Genomic DNA, 22,249 nt, shown 5'->3' on the forward strand with positions numbered 1-22,249 from the left:
AGTAGCGGTCAAATACGCATACTGTTGGAAATCACACTGACTAGCAATTTAGAAGATAGTTTTACAGTTTGGAAAAAGTATAAGTGTGGAATTAGATACAAATTGTTAATATAACTTGCTAATACTAATTTACAAGTATAGACACAAGATTAATTAACTCGTGTGAGCTCGGCTCGGTTAGTCTTATAGCCAAGGTGCGGTTTCTTCTAAACACCCAGTTTCTTAGGGGTTTGTATGAATAACCAGTTAAGTGCGAGTTTGTTTAACTCGCGCACCGAGGGTTCCTTGCAAACTCTCCATTATCTCATGTAACTATAAACACGAGAGACTTGTGACTAAGAATAATTGTGTAATTTGCGCTACCTGTATGAAGGATGTTGGTTTTTAGGAATAAATCTTTATTATGTGAACCGTATTTTTTGTTTTACATATTTGAAATAAAGTCTCTTCCGCCCGGCATAGTCGATTCGTTTTCAGCACAGTAGCCGTGGGGCCCGTGGGGTCATTTTTGATCTCATGTCAATATTCTAGTTCGTTGAGTATCTTTACCTTTTTTAAGCGTAATCACATATACACTTCATAAATTGTACCTAAATTAAATTGTATTGTAAAAAAAAGACACTGAAATTTCTTACGTCCCAAGAACGACTAAACCCCAACCTAAGGTCCAAGTTCTAGTCCGAGTAAAATATGTACCTATAAATATTTTTCAAAATTATATCTAAGCAACAAAATAAATGCAACGAGTACAAATCAAAAACGGTCGTTGATAATTAACAACGTTAAAAACTGCATTATAGGACTATAGTTACCTACCTGATTTTACCTATATTGATTCGGATTTCCGAACTGACAGGGTTTAAAAACAATTCTATCAAATGCCCCATCCTATACACCCATTTATTGGTAACCGATTCCAGCTCCTGATATGACTCATCTCGATTTTGCCCTATAATCGTTCGAAATAAGAAACTTTGATTGTAATAAGCACTGAGCTTAAAATGTCTCCTACAAAATGCATATCAACTCACAACTACGAAGTATGATCCTAAAAATAAAAGTAATTAATTATGACTCGAAGTACTTACATAATCAGTTGATATGAAGTTCAGTTATTATCTATACAAAATATATTTGTATACTTTATTGTTATAATAGAATGATTGTATCGTGTAAGCATACTGATACATTTTTAACCTTTATTTTTTTAAGATCCTCAGGTTCCTGAATATCTCCACAATATAGTGTATCTCGTAGTAAATTGTCTTCAATATTGTAGTAAAAAGTAAAACCAAAGTGAATGAAGATTCTATCCTCTAAACACTAATCCGTTTGTGCTATTATTTGCTAATTGAGCACTTAAGACCTACTAATTGAGGAACTCATAAAGATTATATTTATAGCATGATACGATTCATAATATTCTTACGTTTTTTTTTCATTAGCCGTTCTACTCTGCGGGATTCCGTTACATACAGTCGTGATGGCGTGTGGGGCGGGAAGTTTTCACTGGGCGGAGTCAGCGAGAAAAATGTTCCGCCTTGTTGGTGCCACGCCTACGTTGTCTCGCTTTTCCCTGGAACCGTATTACTTATTTTACTCGTTTTGCTTGTGTGAAAGTCTGGCGCCCATATCAAGCTATGCGCACTTAGCTATATACCTACAATCCTACATTTACACGTCTAGTTGCCGTCGCACATTCCGGTCTGTATCTACCTGCTAGTCTACTACTAGATATTGTTTCCATACGAATCTTCTCTTTTTGGAATTAATTAAGTTAACATTACATTAACATTATGGTGACACAAAGAAACTTACATACGAGTACCCACATACAAACATGAACCCTGAAAACAATACACTCCTTTTTTGGGGCAGTCGTGTAAAAACATGACTTCATCGCAAACGTATTTTTTTAAATTGACATGTCATTTTAAACATGTCATATATATAGCTGGTCAAGCATATCTTGTCAGTAGAAAAAGGCGGCAAATTTGAAAAATGTAGGCGCGTAGGGATATCGTCCCATAGAAAATTTGAATTTCGCGCCATTTTCTACTAACATAACATGAGTTTAACTTGGCTTAGTTAAACTTCCTGAAAACCAAAGAGTATACTCTGTCAAGCCATTTCCGTCCTCGGAGTTTCCGTCAGTAGAAAAGAGAGGCTTTAAAAAATGTAGGCGCGAAGAGTTATCATCCCATAGAACATTTGAATTTCGCGCCTTTTCTACTGACAAACATTTTTTGAGCGGCTATAGTAAGTATATTAGGAAATATATATATTATACTACTCTTTGGGAAAATCCCAGACAATATTAATAACATTTATATAGTTTGTCAAAAGACTGTCTCATTTCAAACATAGACAGAGAGAATCACACTATCTTTGTCTTACACTAGTACTAGCACCCAAAACAAAAGAAATCGATCGACGACGACGATCGAACGACGAACGAAGAGGCCTCATACAGACGAGCGCTTTTTCAACGCGCGTTAAAAAATCGCTTGAATCCGTTCGCATGCTAAATTCGATTTAACGACCAACGCTTAAAGTCTAACAACGCTTGATAAAAAGCGCCACCGCCATCGTGTGAATAAATACACATGTATCCATTTGTCATTCAAACGCTTTATTAAAGCGCGTTGTAAAAGCGCTCGTGCTTATGAGACCTAACGCCAGAATCTCTATGGTCAAGGAATAAATTCAGCTTAGAAATACTACCATCTATGATTCAGCTAGACAATTGAAATTTTCACAGATGATGTATGGCCATTGGCACATGTTTTGTCATTGTTTTGTTGTACGGAAAAACCATAGATATAACGGCCTGATATTTAGATTTTTGATTTTCCATTAAAAAAAAAATGACAATTCATTAAATGGAGGGAATTTCTAATAACTTATTAGTTTATGGTTTAAAAAAAAAGAAATTGTCAAATTTTCCTTTTGACACGAAAATATACAAATATTTACGTATTGCGTATATTTCGAAAAATCATTACTTAATCTACTTACATATTCAAATAGAGTTGAAAGTAAAAATATGTTTTTATAATTAACAGCGTAGTTAATATAAGTTAATTTACTTTGTTCTAAGTGAAAAGTGGCCAATTTAGTGAAAATGGGATCCGGATTTAAATCCTCTCTATATGCATGTTTACACCTTATGCCGGATTGGATGCGAAGAGTAACCGATGATTATAAGGAGGAAGGTAGGACAATTGACACGCACTTTTTAGGGTTCCGTAATGGCAACCGGAACACTAGTTTCGTCATGCTCGTCTGTCCGTCCGTCCATCCGTTTGTCCGTTTGTTTGAAACGGAAGGTATATTTTAATTAAACATTTTTAACACAGGTAGGTATGTGTATTTTGTGTAAGAAGTTATAATTAAAATATTCTATTTCAGGGTCGAGAGGGGGGGGAACTCCATACAAGTAACCCCCCCACCCACTCTTAGGGCTCATTTAGACGGCGCGAGAACTCGCATGCGAGTTTCATTAAGTACATACATTGCGGTGTTACCTAATCGGTTGGCTAAATTGGATCTGATTAGGAAAATGTAGTAGATTTTTTTTTGCGACGCGTAATATTGTTGGCCTTTGTATGGAGGGTTGGTCGACTTGGACGATCTGCGCTATGGAAATAGTTATTTGTTTTACAAGGGGGCAAAGTTGTTGTTTAACCGCTCGTGTTGTAATGTTGTAATATTGATACCCTAGCAAGTGAAAGATTCCAAAATTGCACCACGAGCGTAGCGAGTGGTTCGAAAAATGGCACGTCCGTCCGTCCGTCCGTCCGTCCGTCCGTCTGTCACCAGGCTGTATCTCACGAACCGTGATAGCTAGACAGTTGAAATTTTCACAGATGATGTATTTGTGTTGCCGCTTTAACAACAAATACTAATAAAAACATAATAAAATAAAGATTTAAGTGGGGCTCCCACACAACAAACGTGATTTTTGACCGAAGTTAAGCAACGTCGGGCGGGGTCAGTACTTGGATGGGTGACCGTTTTTTTGCTTGTTTTTTTTTTGCTTGTTTTGCTCTATTTTTTGTTGATAGTGCGGAACCCTCCGTGCGCGAGTCCGACTCGCACTTGGCCGGTTTTTTCTGTTTATTACACTGTATTGTTTGATTGACTACACATGCAGATGTATGCGGAGTTCGCCAATGGGGACTGCACCTTCTAGAGAAGCAGGGTCGTGCTGCCGTGTGGGCGGTGAGCGCGGAGCTGGGCGTGCGCGCTCCCGGCGTGGCCGCGCTGGCCTGTCGCCTCATGGAGCGCTACCTCTACAGCCAGATGCGGCGCTTCGGTGAGTCTTCAAATCAATCTTTATATCCAAAATGTGACGTTTAGGTAATGCGTGTTTCTCTACACACTCATTCTTACATATTACCCTTGCAGAACTCCACCAGATCCAGCGATTTCAGCAGGGATTGCGATCAAGAATACCCGCGTTAATAGCTTCATGCGTGCAAATAGCCGCTAAGAGTAACTCGGCCGCCATCTCCCTGTCTGCCTCGCACGTATGCAGCTACCTATTCCGGCAAGGAGTCCATCACTCCGTGAAAGATGTCGTCACGTGGGAATATCACGTGTTTCAAACTATCGGTCAGTTAGCCCAATCATGCTAATTCCATTGATAACTGTGTTTAGCGTTGTTCCGGTAACTGTCAATTAGAGACTGCCGTTTGATGTAATGCAGCGTTGTGCTTGATAGATTAGTGAGCTTCAACAGTAATATTATTGGACTAATATAATTTCAAGTTGAGTATACACTCCCTCACAACATAGGGTATATCTGTCCATGTTATACGTGGTCAATAGGTACTGAAAGTTTCTGCAATGACCCACTTAGAGATTACGCATTGAAAGAAAATGTTTAATATTTGATAATATAAGTATTGTGTCTATTTTTGAGGTACACGTTATTTGGATGTGATATGTTTTTAGGATTGCCGGCAGCTTGTAAATTGTACAGGGTGGCCCAAATATACGTTGACAAATAATTTTTAGGTATATTTTTCTTACCTCCACGACTTTTACAATATGTCATCAAAAATTAACGCACGTTTTATATTCTGTCTTGCCATGTAATTTGACTATGACGTCGCACACACGGAATGGCACCACTTCGGCCACGAAACGCAGGCTCCGAGAGTGCACGCCCGACGCTGACGCCGACTAAAACAAATATAAGGCCTTGGTCTTCTATTTTATGCTATACGCGGCGTCTGACGTTAGCGTCAGCGTTCCTGACCAAAAAAGACGCTAACGTCGACGTGTGAAAGAGACCACACCAATACATCTCTATAGTAAGTATTATGACGCAGACGCTGTAAGTGGCCGATGGCGTTTATAGGAGACCTTAGCCTTAGTACATATTATTATATGTCGGCCGGCGTCCGCGTAGTGCGCATCGTGGCCTGTAAGGCCCTGGTCTCCTATTTTATGCTGTACGCGGCGTCTGGCGTCAGCGTCAACGTTTTTGAACAAAAAAGACGCTGACGTCGACGTCTAAAACAGACCACAACAGTACATCTCTATAGTAAGCATCGTGACGCAGACGCTGTAAGCGGCCGATGGCGTTTATAGGAGACCAGGGCCTAACAGTTGCACCTTGCAGGTTACCGCGTGCCGCTGTGGACGAGCGTGGAGGTGGCCGAGCTGCTGGCGGTGCAGGCGCGGCTGCCGTCCACGCTGCTGGAACCGCTGGGCATCGTCGTCAATCTGGCCGAGTACAAGCGCGACCGGCTCGACCGGCGCGTGCGTTGGGTCGCCAACGTTTCACCTCACAGTCAGTGCTATATGTAATTATGTATATGTTTCATGGTTAACATTGTTTTGGTAATTATTGCATAATGTTAACCATATACCACTAGCTTAACATTTAGTCTTAGCAAACATTTCAAACTTTCCAATATAAAACTATATATCTAGATTTAGATCACAACGGTTACACTCACTTGTATTTTAGTCTCTATTGGCGACGTGTTTCGGGCCCATCGGAATATTTTAAAATATGTCTTCCAAAAGTTTAATTTCGAAAAAATCTATTTATACCTTTTTTACTAAAAAAAAAGATTTATCTTCTCTGATAATACCTACTGCACCTGCTGATGCTACTCTGTGGCACTGCTTTGGCAAACAATATCACAAAAAAATACAGTTTCTGAGAGTAGTAGATGTTTGGATGGTTGGATGGATAGTTTTTAGGGATCCAGATTTGTGCCTGTGTCTAAACTCCGTTAAATCATACTAAAAGTGTATTCTGAAAAGTTTGACGGAGTTGAGGCTGACCGCTGTCATATAATTTGATAACGACCCGGTAGATGTGTGGCTTCCTTTTAGGGTTATAGTCAAAACTATCAGTTATCACAGTAAAATCACTTCCGGTTTCTCAAAGATTTCACAGGGCTCGTTTCCCGACTGGATATTTAAAATAAATTTGTTTTTATGATCTCTACAATAGAGAACAATTGCATTTTCTCACTAATATGCCATTTAGTTTAAATGGCTCGTATTCTAGCGGGTATGTGTTTACCGCGTTGTTTGTCCGGAGGTTCGAACTCGTCGAGCTGCGACGAGGCGAGCGCGCGGCCGCTGACCGTGCGGACGGCGCACCTCGCCGCGGGCGCCGTGGCCGCCTGCGCGCGCTACTTCGGCCGCTCCCGCCCCACGCTGGAGCTTCACCTCGCCTCATACATCAATGTACCTCCCTCTTATGTCGAATGCTTGAGGGATTCTATATTGACTGAGGCTATCATCGAAGATACCCATGATGTTTGCAAACGAAGAAGGTCTTTGAGGGACTCTATTTTAGCAGACACCATTATAGACGACTCCTATGATGGTTGCAAGCGGAGAAGATATGAATAGTCGCTCCGGCAGAAAGTTTTGACTGCACTAAATCCATCCATCTGTAATCGTAGTTGATTAATAGACTCGTCAAGATTAAATCAATATAATATTATGATCCCGAAAAATAAGAACATTGGGGTCCCTTTTGGCCGATAGCAAATTGAATAGGTCTATCTATGTATTGACCCTTAAACGTTGATGGCATTCGTCGATCATACATGTAGCATATTCAAACTTGTTATGTGTGTGATAAGAGGCTCTGTTTTTATGCCCAGACCTTCACTGGTTTGGGAAATTATGGAAAATGTGATTCATCCTTTAGAAATACAAAAATGACATCATCGTTACGGAAAAATATACATTCGTGGAGAAAACTCTGCGTATTGCAACCGATCCACACATGACCTTATAGTAATGTAAAAGATACAAATAACTTGTATGTTATTTGTTAATTTAGCGTACTATGTAGGTACATAACTTTGCAGGTACTCAATTATTTAATTTATTTTCGGTTACTTATAAAGTATTAACTGCTTCAACTTGTCAAATGCATTATTTTCACTCTATTGTTAATAGTAGATTACTTTAATTGTTTAAGATAAATATCATTTTTATACACGCTCGCGTCACATAGGTATATGGGCGTCCGTTGCTTTTGTCAGGTAAAATCCGACGCACGCGTCCACGGTAGTAAGCGTTGTTCTTACTATTTTTCGTGAACCTGATGCTCACCCGCTCCGTGCAACCGCACCAGCTAGCGGACGGAGACGGACGCCCTAAGTTGATACGTACTCAGCTTATTACAATGTCTCATGTACTTACAATATTAGTTGAAATATATTAAATTAATAGCATGATCTAGTTTTTATTCTGTATTGTCGGACTAACCAACGATTATGTACTTATGTACTTTTGTGTTAAGCAAGTTACTATCGTAACATTATGAATGATGAATGTCAATAATGCAGGAAGAGGTGCAGCCGCCTCCAACTAGACTAGATCAGTGTTCGCAACGCTTGGGGTTGCTGATATTAAAATGCTGTTCCCGGCGCTACCCGCTTTGACTGGCGAAGCGCGAAATATGGATGCCTCGTCGGAACTCGCCCGCTACCACGACGATGCGTTTAATATGGCTCTTGGTTGCCGATGCCTATACTGTTTCATATCAAAATATTGTGATATGCGTATGCTTACTACCAAAGAGTAATTTATTGTAAAGTAAAAAAACGTTTACAGCTGAAATTGATGGCGCCGTAAAACGCCATTTATTTTGTGGCCAAAATATTGTCAAACGCCAACTTTTGACAGCCAAAGTATGTACCGCATAATACACACGTACCAACGACACGTACACAATGTTTTTCACCACACTTGCGAAGCTAAAAAATAATTCTTTTTTTTTTAAATCTTAGTTTTAAATGGGTTTTGTCACACAGTGACTATGTCACCCCTAGAAATAATTCTTAACCCTTAAATGCATGATTTTTTCTGTTTGCCCGAAATTAATATATGTGTTACGTAATTGTTTGCTGATTATGGGAAAAATGGTAAAAAAAATATAACATCGATTTTCACTGCGAAATCAGTGTTAGAAGTTGCATAGGCTAAATCATATTTATGTAAATATATAATTTTCAGTAAGAGATATATGATAAATACTACTATCATCAGAAAGGTACACTATTTGTGATACACCTATGATAGAGTTTTTAAATATAAAATAATTACTAAACCCAAAAAAACATACAATATCACATACTAAAAATCATCAAATTATGAATTTTTTCAAATTTTCTGACATATCGTCTTAAAACGAATGTAATTTTTATAAATTAAAATATTGCGTAAATTTATATAAAAAATCGGAAACCGGATTAGTTTTTCTTATGATATCACTCATTGTCATTTATTTTGGATAGCTGCATATTGAGCCACGGACCATCAAATATACGATGCATATATACATCATTATGCATTTAAGGGTTAATAGAGTGACATTTCAAACATTCGTCCACCATATTGTAGGTAAAGGCGCTCTTGATTGTTCAAAAACTGATTAGAAAGTTGCATTTAATCTGCATGTGTGGCAAAGTAAACTGATGAAAATTTTGAGTTGTTTCCGTATGTATAAAAAATAAAAGTGAAATTGAAAGTAAAGAGTCATTCATTGTCGTAAAGAAAACATACCGTAACAAAGCAACAAAGAAAAAGAAAAAAGACACAATAAGCACATAAGTCCAATAGGTTTGTTGACTGTATAATTATAGTTTGTCAAAGGACTGTCTCATTTCAAACATAGAAAGAATCATACTATCTTTGTCTTACACTAGTACTAGCACCCAAGTAGTAAGTAGTAGCACTAGTTTTTTGTTCTTATTTACTATTAAATTACTTTTAAAGGATGATTTTGAATGATAAATATTTAATAACGTTTATTTGGATTTGATTTTTTACAGTTAGTATATTCCTCGCATTGGTGTGGTGAAAAATTTTGTGTTTCCCTCGGTGGCAAAATTTTGTTTAACCCTCGTGCCTTAAAACCCTCGCACGCTCAAGATTCCACTTTTCCACCACTTTTCACTACGCTCTCGGTTCCATTTTGGAATCTTTCGCTTGCTCGGGTATCAATATTAGCACGAGCGGTTACACAATAACTTTGCCCCCTTGTAAAACAAATAACAGAACTATTAGACGGTTAATTAATCATTTTTTTTAAACAAACATAACAGTTAAATAATAAACGTCAATAGTTTAAAAGTAAAACTTATTTACACAGTCATTTCTAAAAATATCGATACGAACGAAGTGCCAAAAAACACGACATTATTGCCCATATGTGTAACAGTATGAGGATTCCCTGCAAGTGTTAATCTTGCCCCAGTGTTTATCTTACCCCATCTGACCTTATAAGTTTATGGCAAAAATGTGCGTAGCCTAGGGTGTCCCTTTATTTTACGATTTGCAGAAATTAATAACGCATACCCTCTAAATCGGTTTATTTTATCCCAAAACACTCTGACAATAAATTTCAGGTCATTCCTGTAACTACCCCGTGCCCACAATCATGCGATTTTCATTGAAAATGACCATAGATTTTTTATTCTTTTTCTCAAACATGCAATGAAATGTCGTCGCTCCGGGCGTTATATCAGGCTTCGAAGTATCACGTTTAGGGCGGAGCAACTCCAGAGAACTGTAAAGGAATTTCATACGAAATTGAAGGCCTAGGCCGGGAAGTAATTTTTTTTTAATTCTAATGTAAACATGGGGTCTGTGTCCATGAACAGACTAAACAGCCGAATTATATTTTTTTTTTATATTTTTGGTGAATGGGTGAATGAATGGTTATCGGACCAAAATATCCGTGTTAACGCCTATTATTCACGAACGTACTGATATTAAGAATACGAATCTGTATGATTCAATGTGTTGATGAATAAATTTAAAATTTTGTCTATACGTAAGTCACCAGAGACCATAGACAATATTTAAAATCCTCTGCATTTATTTTATTTATAGAAATTGAGATTCTTATTATCAGATTGTGTATAATGGCCCTAATGAGGTCTATTCGAACACTACACACGCGAAATACGGACGACTTCCGTAAAAAAAAAGACAATTATGGCGGGATTGGAAGGAAAATTAAAAAACTTTAGTTGTGAAGTTGGATTTTTATTATAAAGATTATAAATTTGTTTTTTTGAGTGGTGTATTTTTTTATTTCATTGCATGTTTGAGAAAAGCACTATACATGCCTAGCCGTGAAAAGGTCTTGCCGGCTTCGTATCACTATCCGGCCTCCCTACGGTCGGCCGGCTATACCTACTCACCCGGCAAGCCCTTCTTTCCCGGCGTCTGCAGTAATGTACTATTATAATACCTGCCAAATAAACATTGTAACAAAAAATCTCGACGCGAACAGAAAACCACTGATAAATTATCAAATTACTGTCCAACAAAAATTTGAAAAAAGTGTATGAGTCCGAAACATGGCGAAGGTTAATTATAATCTTGTTAAGCTATACAAGATTATGTACCTACCTATACCACACCCGGACATAATACAGTACCTTACGAGATGAATAATGGGCCGTTGTGGGCGTTATGATTATGGCCGATCCATTTGCCATTAAATACATGTTCCTAATGATATTTTAAATAATTAGTGACTCTGTAAATGCGTCAAGTCAATTATTTATCTTTAAACAATATCACAAAACATGAATTTGCGATAAGTTATTCTACTCAATCTTAGTTATTAATCTTAAGAGGGAAGAACAGCTACTGACAATAGGTACTTTTTCTCAAACATGCACTGAAATGTCGTCGCTCCGGGCGTTATATCAGGCTTCGAAGTATCACGTTTAGGGCGGAGCAACTCCAGAGAACTGTAAAGGAATTTCATACGAAATTGAAGGCCTAGGCCGGGAAGTAATTTTTTTTTAATTCTAATGTAAACATGGGGTCTGTGTCCATGAACAGGCTAAACAGCCGAATTATATTTTTTTTTAATATTTTTAGTGAACGAATCGTTATCGGACCAAAATATCCGTGTTAACGCCTGTTATACACGAACGTACTGATATTAAGAATACGAATCTGTATGATTCAATGTGTTGATGAATAAATTTAAAATTTTGTCTATACGTAAGTCATCAGAGACCATAGACAATATTTAAAATCCTCTGCATTTATTTTATTTATAGAAATTGAGATTCTTATTATCAGATTGTGTATAATGGCCCTAATAAGGTCTATTCGAACACACGCAAAATACGGACGACTTCCGTAAAAAAAAAACAATTATGGCGGGATTGGAAGGAAAATTAAAAAACTTTTGTTGTGAAGTTAGATTTTTATTATAAAGATTATAAATTTGTTTTTTTTTTGAGTGATGTATTTTTTTATTTCATTGCATGTTTGAGAAAAGCACTATACATGCCTAGCCGTGAAAAGGTCTTGCCGGCTTCGTATCACTATCCGGCCTCCCTACGGTCGGCCGGCTATACCTACTCACCCGGCAAGCCCTTCTTTCCCGGCGTCTGCAGTAATGTACTATTTTTTTACAATTTCCATTTCGGGAGAAAACGGTTTCCACTAACTAAATCAAAGTGATTTGTTAGACGATCGCTTCAGCGTAACATAATCTAGATTTATAGGTTTAGTTTTTCATTGTGTCAATAACATAATATATACTAAAAATCATGGAGAATAGAAAATATTTCGAAGTGGAAAAACATTTTCTCCTTTTGTATGCACGAGTAGGTACGTGGTATACTTCCGCTTAATCTTTTAGTCTCCAATCGTTATGCAAAGCCATCTCGAATACCTATCTGTGCACTTCTCAGTAGCAGATCCGGAGCGGAGAGTACAGGGAGCCCATAAAAAGTAAAGAGAAGGATAAAATTTAATTAAACGCCATTTGTAAGCGATGCCGTCACGTCGCCGCAACCACACCGCAAAATGTTAACAAGTTATAAAAATTATGAATGAACGTCAGCCAGACGAGGGTCCAGCGAGGTACGCCGCGGGGCGAGGGGGACAACAATGGATACTGCTTTGGGGTACCCAATAAAAACTTGACAAATGGCGTTTCATAATCGCGTCGCATTCCAAGCCTCGTCACCAGGATATGCTTCGTTTTCCCTCGGTTGGAGGATAATGCTTCAGCCTATGTAGACGTATTTCTACATATATCATACGAGGTGTATGTACCCTGTTACCCTGCTTGGCTAAGAACTTAGGTACAGGTACTATATAAATAGTCAGGTACCCGAGCATTTCATTGATTGAATTAATACTCGTAAACGTAAATGAAGTACAAAGTCAAGAAAGTTAAACTGGTTATCTTATCTCTAAAAAAATTAACTCCAAAACTGTTATTCCATGTAGGTAATTATGCAGTGAAAAGTGAGTGAAAACTCTTCTAATCACAACATAATAACTCCCTTTTAAGGGTTCCGTCTATAGGAACCCTTAGTTTCGCCATGTCCGTCTGTCTGTCCATCCGCGGCTTTGTTCAGTGATCGTTAGTGCTAGAAAGCTGCAATCTGGCATGGATACATAAATCATGCACGGCGAGAGAACGGTAAAGTAGAAAGTACAAAAAAAGTTTTTTTTTTGTATCTCCCATATAAAATGATTTTCATTTTAGTGTTCTGTACAAAACTTCAATCCAGTGGTGTGGGGTATCGTTGAATACTTAGGTCATTCAAAAATCCAAAAACCAGTTGTTGATAAAGAAATTGGAAAATAATCGCTACGAAAGAAAAAAATATGTCCCCCCCCTTGTAACTTTTGAACCATGGGTCCAAAAATATAAAAAACAAAAGCTTAATAAATACTCTCAATGAAAACTATATCCAGCCGTTGTTGAGTTATTGCCCGACATGCTCTTTTTGCCCGAAATTTTTGAGTTATTGCAAAAAGTCTTTTCTTCTCAGTACGTATAAAGCGCTGTACTGGGAAGGTTATCTCTTATGCTTGTAATGTACGGTCACCATCAGATATATCGGAGCCGCCAAGGTGTTCACAATATTTGAACACCCACTCTAACGCCCTGACAATAGTGGCGTGTTCAGATATTTGTAAGCGCCTTAGCCGCTCCGATATAAAATATCTGATGGCGACTGTATATGATACTATTTATTAGCCACGTTTAGCCTATTCTGACAGAATGGTAACTGCGCTACGGAACACTGCACTGAGCATGGCTCGACATGCTTTTGGCCGATTTTTATACACATCGGAATTAATATGTAAGCACCTAATTCAAGAAAGAACGGTTACCCTGCTAAAATGGCATTAGTTAGGTATCGCTAGTACTCGTATGCACAACGTTATCTGCGCTCATCACATTAAACCAATAGACGTTTATCATAGTTTATTCTCACATAAAATTGCGTTGAGGTCGTAAAGTGAGTGGCGGGGTTATTACCCACTAGTCTTCGGAAGAATGCCCGGTTATAATAATAAGGGTGGGTATTACAGCCACCAAAATATTGTGTGGTGTCACCGTGCGTGCCCCTGTTCTTACAATATTATTAAAAATAATTTCTCATTTTTATTGCCCCTCTTAGTTGTAGTAAGCGGGGTAATAAATGACTTTGCCATTATTATGAGACGGTGTGCCACAGTGATTGCAGTAAGTAATTGATATATTTCACTTTGCTAACATGACAAACGCATTTTCTGATTAGCTTGGACATGGCTTACCCTTAAAGTAAGTAAATCTACAATGTTAACAAATGAAACATAGGTACCTATTGTAAAGGAGTGTTTACTGTTTATGTTTTTAATTATTGTGTAAAGCAGCAAAAACGTATTTTGATGACTGTGCTTGTAATGTGACTTTATGGTTGACTGGTAAAGAATGCCATTTGGCATTAAGTCCGCCTTTTGTGTCGTGCTTTTAAATAAACCTTATCTTAGTTCACTACATAATACGTATTTAGTTTAGAGCCACAATTCTTAATAAGGGTAGTTGTTTAGAATGATTTTGAACATTGTTTTTCGTGAAAAGGCGTTTTCCCTAGTTAGTGTCCCGCATCGCCTCAGTGACAAGGCGTGTTTAGTAGTTTTCCGTATGGCCTCGGTGAAAACTAGTTTTAACTAGGATTTTTCAGCCAAAAATAGTTTCGCAAAGTGCCTTGGTGAAACCTAGTTTTGGTTATTACGTGATACAAGGGGGCAAAGTTGTTGTTTAACCGCTCGTGCTAATTAATATTGACTCCCGAGCAGACGAAAGATTCCAAACTTTAATTATTTAAGTGGAATCTTGAGCGTCACGAAGGTTTCAAGGCACGAGGATTAAACAAATTTTGCCCTTGAGTGAAACATAAAAATTTTCAGCATACCAAAGCGACGAATACTAACTGTAAAGTACGAGTATCAAACAAAATCAAAACCAAATGAACATTATTAAGAGGAAAGGGGACAGACAGGTGATTCTTCATACAAACGTAGTCCTCATTTTCCTCCCTGGATATTATTGGCATTATGAAAAATATTTTTATAGAATTTTATGTATTTTAGGAAAGACGAGTATGTATGTGACTGTGTGGCACAATATACGGTGCATGGTGCTTATGTTACGCTATTAAGCTACGAGTAAGCTGGATTAAAAGTAATGCAAATCCCCAATGGATCGATTTGTTTTCTGGCGTAACACAGCTGGGACTGGGAGTGGTCGGAATTGAAATGCTCCGCCCTAGTTGTACTTCAACTAGTTTTTATGATTTTCTCAATGCGACTATGTAGAGAATAATCTGTAACTATCTCAGTGCCAACTTCACAAACATGAAATAACGATTTTCATTTTTATTTAGATACCCTTATTTATAGGTATGTCTATGGTGTTGTATCTACTGACGAATAAAAGATGACGAAACTCTAAGAATGGCTGCTATTTAATCACGAACAATAATTCATTAATAATAACACATATTATAGTAAAGTTTTGTAGATGGTTATAATCTACTTAGATAAAAGAGGTGCTCGTTGCGATTTTTTCAGATATAAATTGTAAGTGTGATTTTGTCGGTGGCAGTAGCGGGGCGTGTCCTCGGGCCGCCCGCCCAGCCAGCGCAGCCCTGCGGCAGTCGCCGCTGCTCCGCCACGTTGAGTGCGCGTTTTCGCGAAACTTTCCCGGGCTCCCGCAGTTTTTTTGACGTTTCGCTATACTACATCCGGCGCTAGTAAGGTAAGTTTAATTTATAACAACGTGGCGGTTTGTATCCATCGTACGTAATGTACATTTGGTACTTAACGTTAAGTTTTGAAATTACAGTCGTAGAAAAAAATTGCAATAAGTATACATAATTATTTAAGACTTACTTGATAGTGCAACTTAATTGATGAAATAAATAATTAATAAGGTATTAGTAATTTTACGTTGGTTATGCCAATATAAACCGCTCGTGATGTTTTACGTTAAACTAGCGCGGAAAAGTTTATTTTAGTTTTTAGTGTGACTGAATGATAATTCAGTGGAAAAATTAATGGACTATTTACCATTTTTTCAATGTAATTCAGAAAACTAGATCACATTAGTATGACATTTCGTTTTTTAAAATAATATATTATATTAAAAAAATAACTTTACTATATTATTATATTAAGCACATTAATTAGATGAAAAGATACAGTTGACAACTTTAAGAACATAAAAAGTAAAAAAAATGTATGATGATAATTTTTTTATCTCATCTTACCTACTGATTGCTGATTAAAATTTACTATAGTGTTTATTATTGTTTATTATGTTGTTTAAATTTATAAGTACTGTATGGTTTAACACATTTTTTTATAAAATCTGACGAACTTATAATATTAACTCACATTTATAGACGGGTCTAACGCGAAATTTATTCAATTACCTTTATTTACCGACGTTTCGACACAGGTTTCACTGGTCATGGTCGCGGCTAACTGATGTCCCAGCAAAATGTCAAAACAGAGATTTGTGCAACTACCCGACGAAAAGAACCTCGAACCTGTGTCGAAACGTCGGTAAATAAAGGTAATTGAATAAATTTCGCGTTAGACCCGTCTATAAATGTGAGTTAATATTATAAGTTCGTCAGATTTTATAAAAAAATGTGTCCCCCCCCACCGCGTCTGTCTGTATGTATGTTCGCGATAAACTCAAAAAGTACAGAACGGATTTTCATGCGGTTTTTACTTATCAATAGAGTGATTTTTGAGGAAAGTTTAAGTGTATAATTTGTTAGGGGTAACCCGTGTGAAGCCGGAGCGGGTCGCTAGTATTTATGCATAATCGGAGAAACCCGTGAATTCTCTCAGAACGTATTTTGCGTAGGATCTCAATTGATTCCCAAAAAGTTTTAAGTCATAATGTATTGTCTGCCTGCATTTTCGTTAGTTATAATTTATTTGGTTCAGAAACGCGTAACTTCTCAGGATTGCCACAAAACAAACCTAACCTAACCTATCTATAGGATAACCTTACGACAATTCTGAAAATTTAACGGTTTCAGTTTTATGACTAATGATAATATGACAAACAATAAATTATAACTTAAAACTTTATGGAAAACAAAGGGACCCCATTTTGCGTATCATAGAGTTCAAGGCATACGGGTTCAGTGGGTTCGTCTGTGCGTTCAACTCGCTTGTGTTCGGTATCCGGAATGATACTTACTTAACCCTCAGCAAGCAATTCGGTTTTGGTGAACAGGGAAATAAGGGCAGTGTACATGCAATCATTACCTAAGTATTGTCAAATCATACTTACTTTTTATACCTACTCGAAAACAATTATGTGGCAAACAAGGAACTAAATAAGTACCTACCTATATATTGTCAGCTAACTTGCCAGATTATGCTGTAGGTAAGTGTAAATCAATCATTGGCACCGACTTCAAACGTTTCAGTTGCTAGCACGTATAAAACGGGATAAGATTTTTTTTTATCCGTTTTGAAGTCGGTTTTACTTTTTTAAAGATTTTTTTCCATTTTTAGTAGGTATTAAGTTTTTCATGCATCATTCTGGAAGACTCGTTCCTGTTTGGCCAAACTGTCATGTCACTAAACATTTTTGAGCTTCGGGTACGTATCAACGTTCAAGATATGGATCTGAAGCTTTCAAGATTTGAAGAGTTGGACCTCATGGAATCTTAATACAAATGTTCCTTCAGAACTTACTCGCTTAACAAACATAACGAAGGGGACAAATCGCCAAAAGTGAAATATGCGTTGTTAAAGAGTCCTGAGACCCGAGTTCCTGGTCATCATCAGCAGTTCCACTATATCAAACGGCACTATTTGGATGAAATGGCTTTGTTGAAGAAAATACTAAAATTGCTATATATAAAAGCCTTTAAGATTTAAGGACTTTCCTAGATTCCTCACGGACCCCATCATCAGAACTTGGTTTTGCCAAAAACGGGACTAACTAGGGACTACCTATGTACATTCATAGGAAAAAAAACTAAAATCGGTTCAGAAATGGCGGTGTTCTGAGCCTAACATACATACAAAAAAAAAAAAATACGGGCGAATTGATAACCTCCTTTTTTGAAGTCGGTTTAAAATATAACTTAAATTACCTATACAAATACTACAATAGTGATCAAGGAGCAATAGCTTGGTGGCGATCTTTACATCCTGTATTGCTTTAAATTTTAAAATTAATTTATGTTGATTTTAATGTTATTGTAAAAACTATCCTGATAATACCTATCTATTGGTTAAAACAGTAAAAAATATAAACAAAATTCTAATTTTCAGAAAAAACTTCAGTGGCTCTCAAGAAAAAAGTGAAGTACGTTTAATAATGGGATTACGGCATCATTTTATTGAAGCTTGATGGTAATATCACATTTTTCATAATTACTGCAAAGCGAAAGTATATTTACATGTGTGTTGTCAATGTTTTAAATATACTGTACATAGCCAAATTGTAGTACAAATTGTAGTAGAGTTATTAAACCAAGGGAAGACTGAAACCCTTCATACAAGAAGAGCTTTGAGCATTATCGTCGAAATCGAAAGCTGGTACAAATCCCCAAGTTTATAAATATACGCAAATAATATATAATTTCCTGATTAATCGGTTTGAGGTATCGTAGTACGTCGATTCGTAATGTACGGAAGCTTATGAAAATACAAAGAACGGCATGCATGGCTATTACTGGCGCGTTTAGAACGACGCCAACCGCGGCGATGGAGGTACTGCTAGACCTTCCACCGTTACAACTAGTGATGCAATCTGAGGCGCGGAAATCGTTACACAGGTTGGCCCTAACAGGCCTCTGGAGCGATAGCAAGCCAAAGACCAAACACACAAACATGGAATGTGACAATTTCGTGAAAAGGGTTACGAGCATGGGCTGCGATAAGATGCAACCCAAGTTTGTGTTCCATAAGAATTTTAACGTTAAAATTCCAACAAGGGCTGAATGGACCGAAGGTCTTGAAGCACCAATCCCTGATGAAAACGACATCATATGGTATACAGATGGGTCTAAGACAGAATCTGGTACGGGAGCAGGCATTTATGCAAATGACTTTAGTAGTAGTATAAGCATGGGCAATTACGCCACTGTCTTCCAAGCCGAGACATTCGCTATAATTGCCTGTGTGCATGAGAATATGTATAGTTAGGCAAACCCAAGGGAAGAATATCTATATACTCAGCGACAGTCAGGCTGCACTCAAAGCGCTTGAATCGCACAGAGTGGACTCTAGACTGGTATATTATGGCGTCCAAGCTCTGAACCAGCTTGGAAGGCAAAACAGAGTGCAACTGGTATGGATCCCAGGGCACGAGGGATTCATAGGCAATGAAAATGCAGATGAACTGGCCAGAACCGGATCTGAAAGTAACCTTATAGGTCCGGAACCATTCGTGGGGCTCTCACAGGGAACCATCACAACGGCTATCAAAGACCATGCCAAGACCAAACATCAGGAAGAATGGAACAGTCTGACGGGTCTAAAGCATGCAAAGCTCTTCATGCAAGGAGTAGACTCCGGCTGGAGCAAAAAGCTTTGGAAACTTAGCAAAAGACAACTCCAAATCATAACGGGGGTGTTCACTGGCCATTACGGGGTCAAAGGAATTCTGGCCAAGATGGGACACTCTGACAACACCGATTGTCGTATGTGTGGCGAAGAGGAAGAGACAGTGAAACACTTAATGTGTGAATGTCACGCCCTAGCCAGACAAAGATGAAGGACTTTGGAGCAGGATATCTGGAACCAAAGGACTTTAAAACGCTACCCATGAGCTCCATCATCCGACACATGGATATGGTGGGAAAAGCTCTTGAGTAAGTAGCTGACGGATCTTCTCCAGGGGGTAATTGCACAAAAGATCCCTATGGGTCGAAGTGTATCCATAAGGGCCCCCGAAAATAATAAGATAATGTACGGAAGCACCCCTTGCGGAAAAAACAGCTTGTTTACCTATATTATTATAATTTATACATTCCGTTGCAATTAATAAACCAATTTACACTTTAACGCATAACACAGAACTAGTACAAGTGTACGAAGCTGATGTCCCGTACTTATATTGGTTACATGTGAACAGTTCCAATTTTATTTATTATTTTCTATCGAGTTGCGGTATCTAAGTACCTATCGATATCAGTGATGTAGATATTTCATTTTGGCAATCCCTAGTTTTTGCTACGTTTAACTTAAAACTTATGTATGTACTTATGTATTATTATTTTTTAGTTTCTTGCAAGATTCCGTCGGAAAACTAAATTTACCTGATAAGCGATAAGGCACGTTCAAGTGTTCTTCGGATTAGCTGGTTATTTAATTGCATGTACCCCAGTGGTGCAAGTAGCAATGATTCTTATCGCGACTTATTGAAAAAGGGGCGGTGCGCATTCCTATCGGGCATAAATCAGGACCGTATTTCTTTCAACGACGGCTTGTTCTTTTATTGCACGCTTATTGGCCTATTACAATCTGATATATTGATGTCCGTTCAAACGGAAACGGCCGGATGGATGATTTGCTATTTGTGTATACGTGTTAGAATGGAAAACGAAAGAAAAGTGCAAAAATACACCAATAAATTGACATAACATATAAATTGGATTTTAAACATGTGAGATAATACGCATGTAAGTATATATTTTTTAAGTGTAGGTTTTAGTGTTATTTGTTATTTTAATATTATGAACTCTTAAACCAATTTTTTTAATATTTAAGTAGGTAATAAAGTACTAATTTTAAAAGTTAGCAAGCACGTACGATCTAGGTATTTTTAGTGTTCCGCACAAAACTTTGTTCGCGGAACACTTCGGTCTTGCAAATCAGTTACTTAAATGCGTTTTTAACAAGCTTTTATTAGGTCGACCTGTATGTAACTATGTAATGGAATCTTACAAGTTAAATTTGATCCACTTCCCGGTTTCCGATTGAGCTGAAATTTTGCATACACATGTAAGTCTGTATTATGGTACCATGGAGCTGATCTGATGATGGAGACAGGAGGTGGCCATAGGAACTCTGTGATGAAACAACGCAACCTAATTGTGTTAGGGGTTTTTAGAATTGTCTCGATGAGTATTAGTTGTCTATCGTAAGAAAAGTACAGTCAGCAATAAAAGCTTGTAGCAAAAATGAAATTTTTGCCAAAAACTTATTTTTTAATTATTTTTAAGCGGGGTTTTTTCCTTCTGTTGTCATTTCCAAGTTACAAGAGGGCAATATGTTTGCCATTGTCGGTCAATGAATGTCATAAAGTAGGTCCTACTCATTTTCAAAAGGCGACTGAAACTTTGGTATGTAGACATTTTTTATTTATTTTGCCCGCAGCAACTTACACAAGTACAATATCAAGCGTAACCAATTTTATTCATAGATATTTTTGTTCAAAAGTAGTAATACTATTTGGTTTTTCAGGGGTATTTATCAAGTGAACTTTGTTTTATTTAAGAAGGTATTTTAGTGTAATCTCATAGATATTTCAAGTGTTTAATTCAATTAAAATTTTGACTGTAATATTTATGAATTATGATACTGTTATTATTAATAAATATTTCATAATCTTTCAAATGATATCCCACTCGACCCAGTAACTAGACTTTGACATTTTGCCCCCTCTATATAATAGGGTGTAATCTAAAACGTGATACAAGATAATCAAACCTGAATCTTTTCATGATTTTGAACAACTTTTACTATGGGGTCAATTTTGTAATATTAAAAAAAAATTGAGCTGTCCCATAGAAATGGTCAAGGAGACAAAAATGTATGGCAAAGATTTTTTTTATTGTTAATTTACAAAGTTGACCCCATAGTAAAAGTTGTTCAAAATCATGAAAAGATTCAGGTTTGATTATCTTGTATCACGTTTTACATTACACCCTGTATTAGGCATTTTCCATAATTAATACAAATAAAAGGAAAAAAATACACTTCCAATGTATTTGGGTTAGTGTTATTCATAACTATTCCAAATTTCAAATCGATAGCTTCAGTAGTTCTTACGAGATATTTAGCAATATGACAGACAGACAGACAGACGGACAAAGTCCAGAGTTACAATATCTGGTCGAGTGGTATAAATTTACCTGGATTATTTAAACTACCCTACTGGAATAAAATTTTAAGAATAGTTTTTGGTATGAAAATACTAACTGAAATGAAAATACATAGGCTAATTCATAAGCAAGATTACGTTTGGAACAGGCGTTCCACCTAATGCACCATATGTATCATTTCATAACGTTTACGTTAGTAGTATGAGCGCGTGTTCCGGCCATACTATTCTTTTCTCGAGTGTTTACGTGTAACCGCAATAGAATGGTAGCTGCGAGTAACGAGCGCCAACTGGTCTCAGCTAGGTAAAGTTGCGAACACAACAGAATGTCTGTTAGTGGCCAAAGCAAAT

The 22,249-nt window shown here is 37.3% G+C and overlaps 1 protein-coding gene across 1 annotated transcript; it reads left to right on the forward strand.

Moving 5' to 3' along the window:
* Positions 1-3,169: 3,169 nt before the first annotated feature.
* LOC134661612 (uncharacterized) lies at positions 3,170-6,899 on the forward strand. The gene is made up of 5 exons (XM_063517753.1): positions 3,170-3,215; positions 4,157-4,318; positions 4,411-4,617; positions 5,633-5,803; positions 6,569-6,899. Exons 1-5 carry the CDS (start codon positions 3,170-3,172, stop codon positions 6,883-6,885), a joined length of 903 nt encoding a protein of 300 aa, XP_063373823.1. The 3' UTR covers positions 6,886-6,899.
* Positions 6,900-22,249: the final 15,350 nt, after the last annotated feature.

Source organism: Cydia amplana, chromosome Z (assembly GCF_948474715.1).
Source record: "Cydia amplana chromosome Z, ilCydAmpl1.1, whole genome shotgun sequence".
Lineage (NCBI taxonomy): Eukaryota > Metazoa > Arthropoda > Insecta > Lepidoptera > Tortricidae > Cydia > Cydia amplana.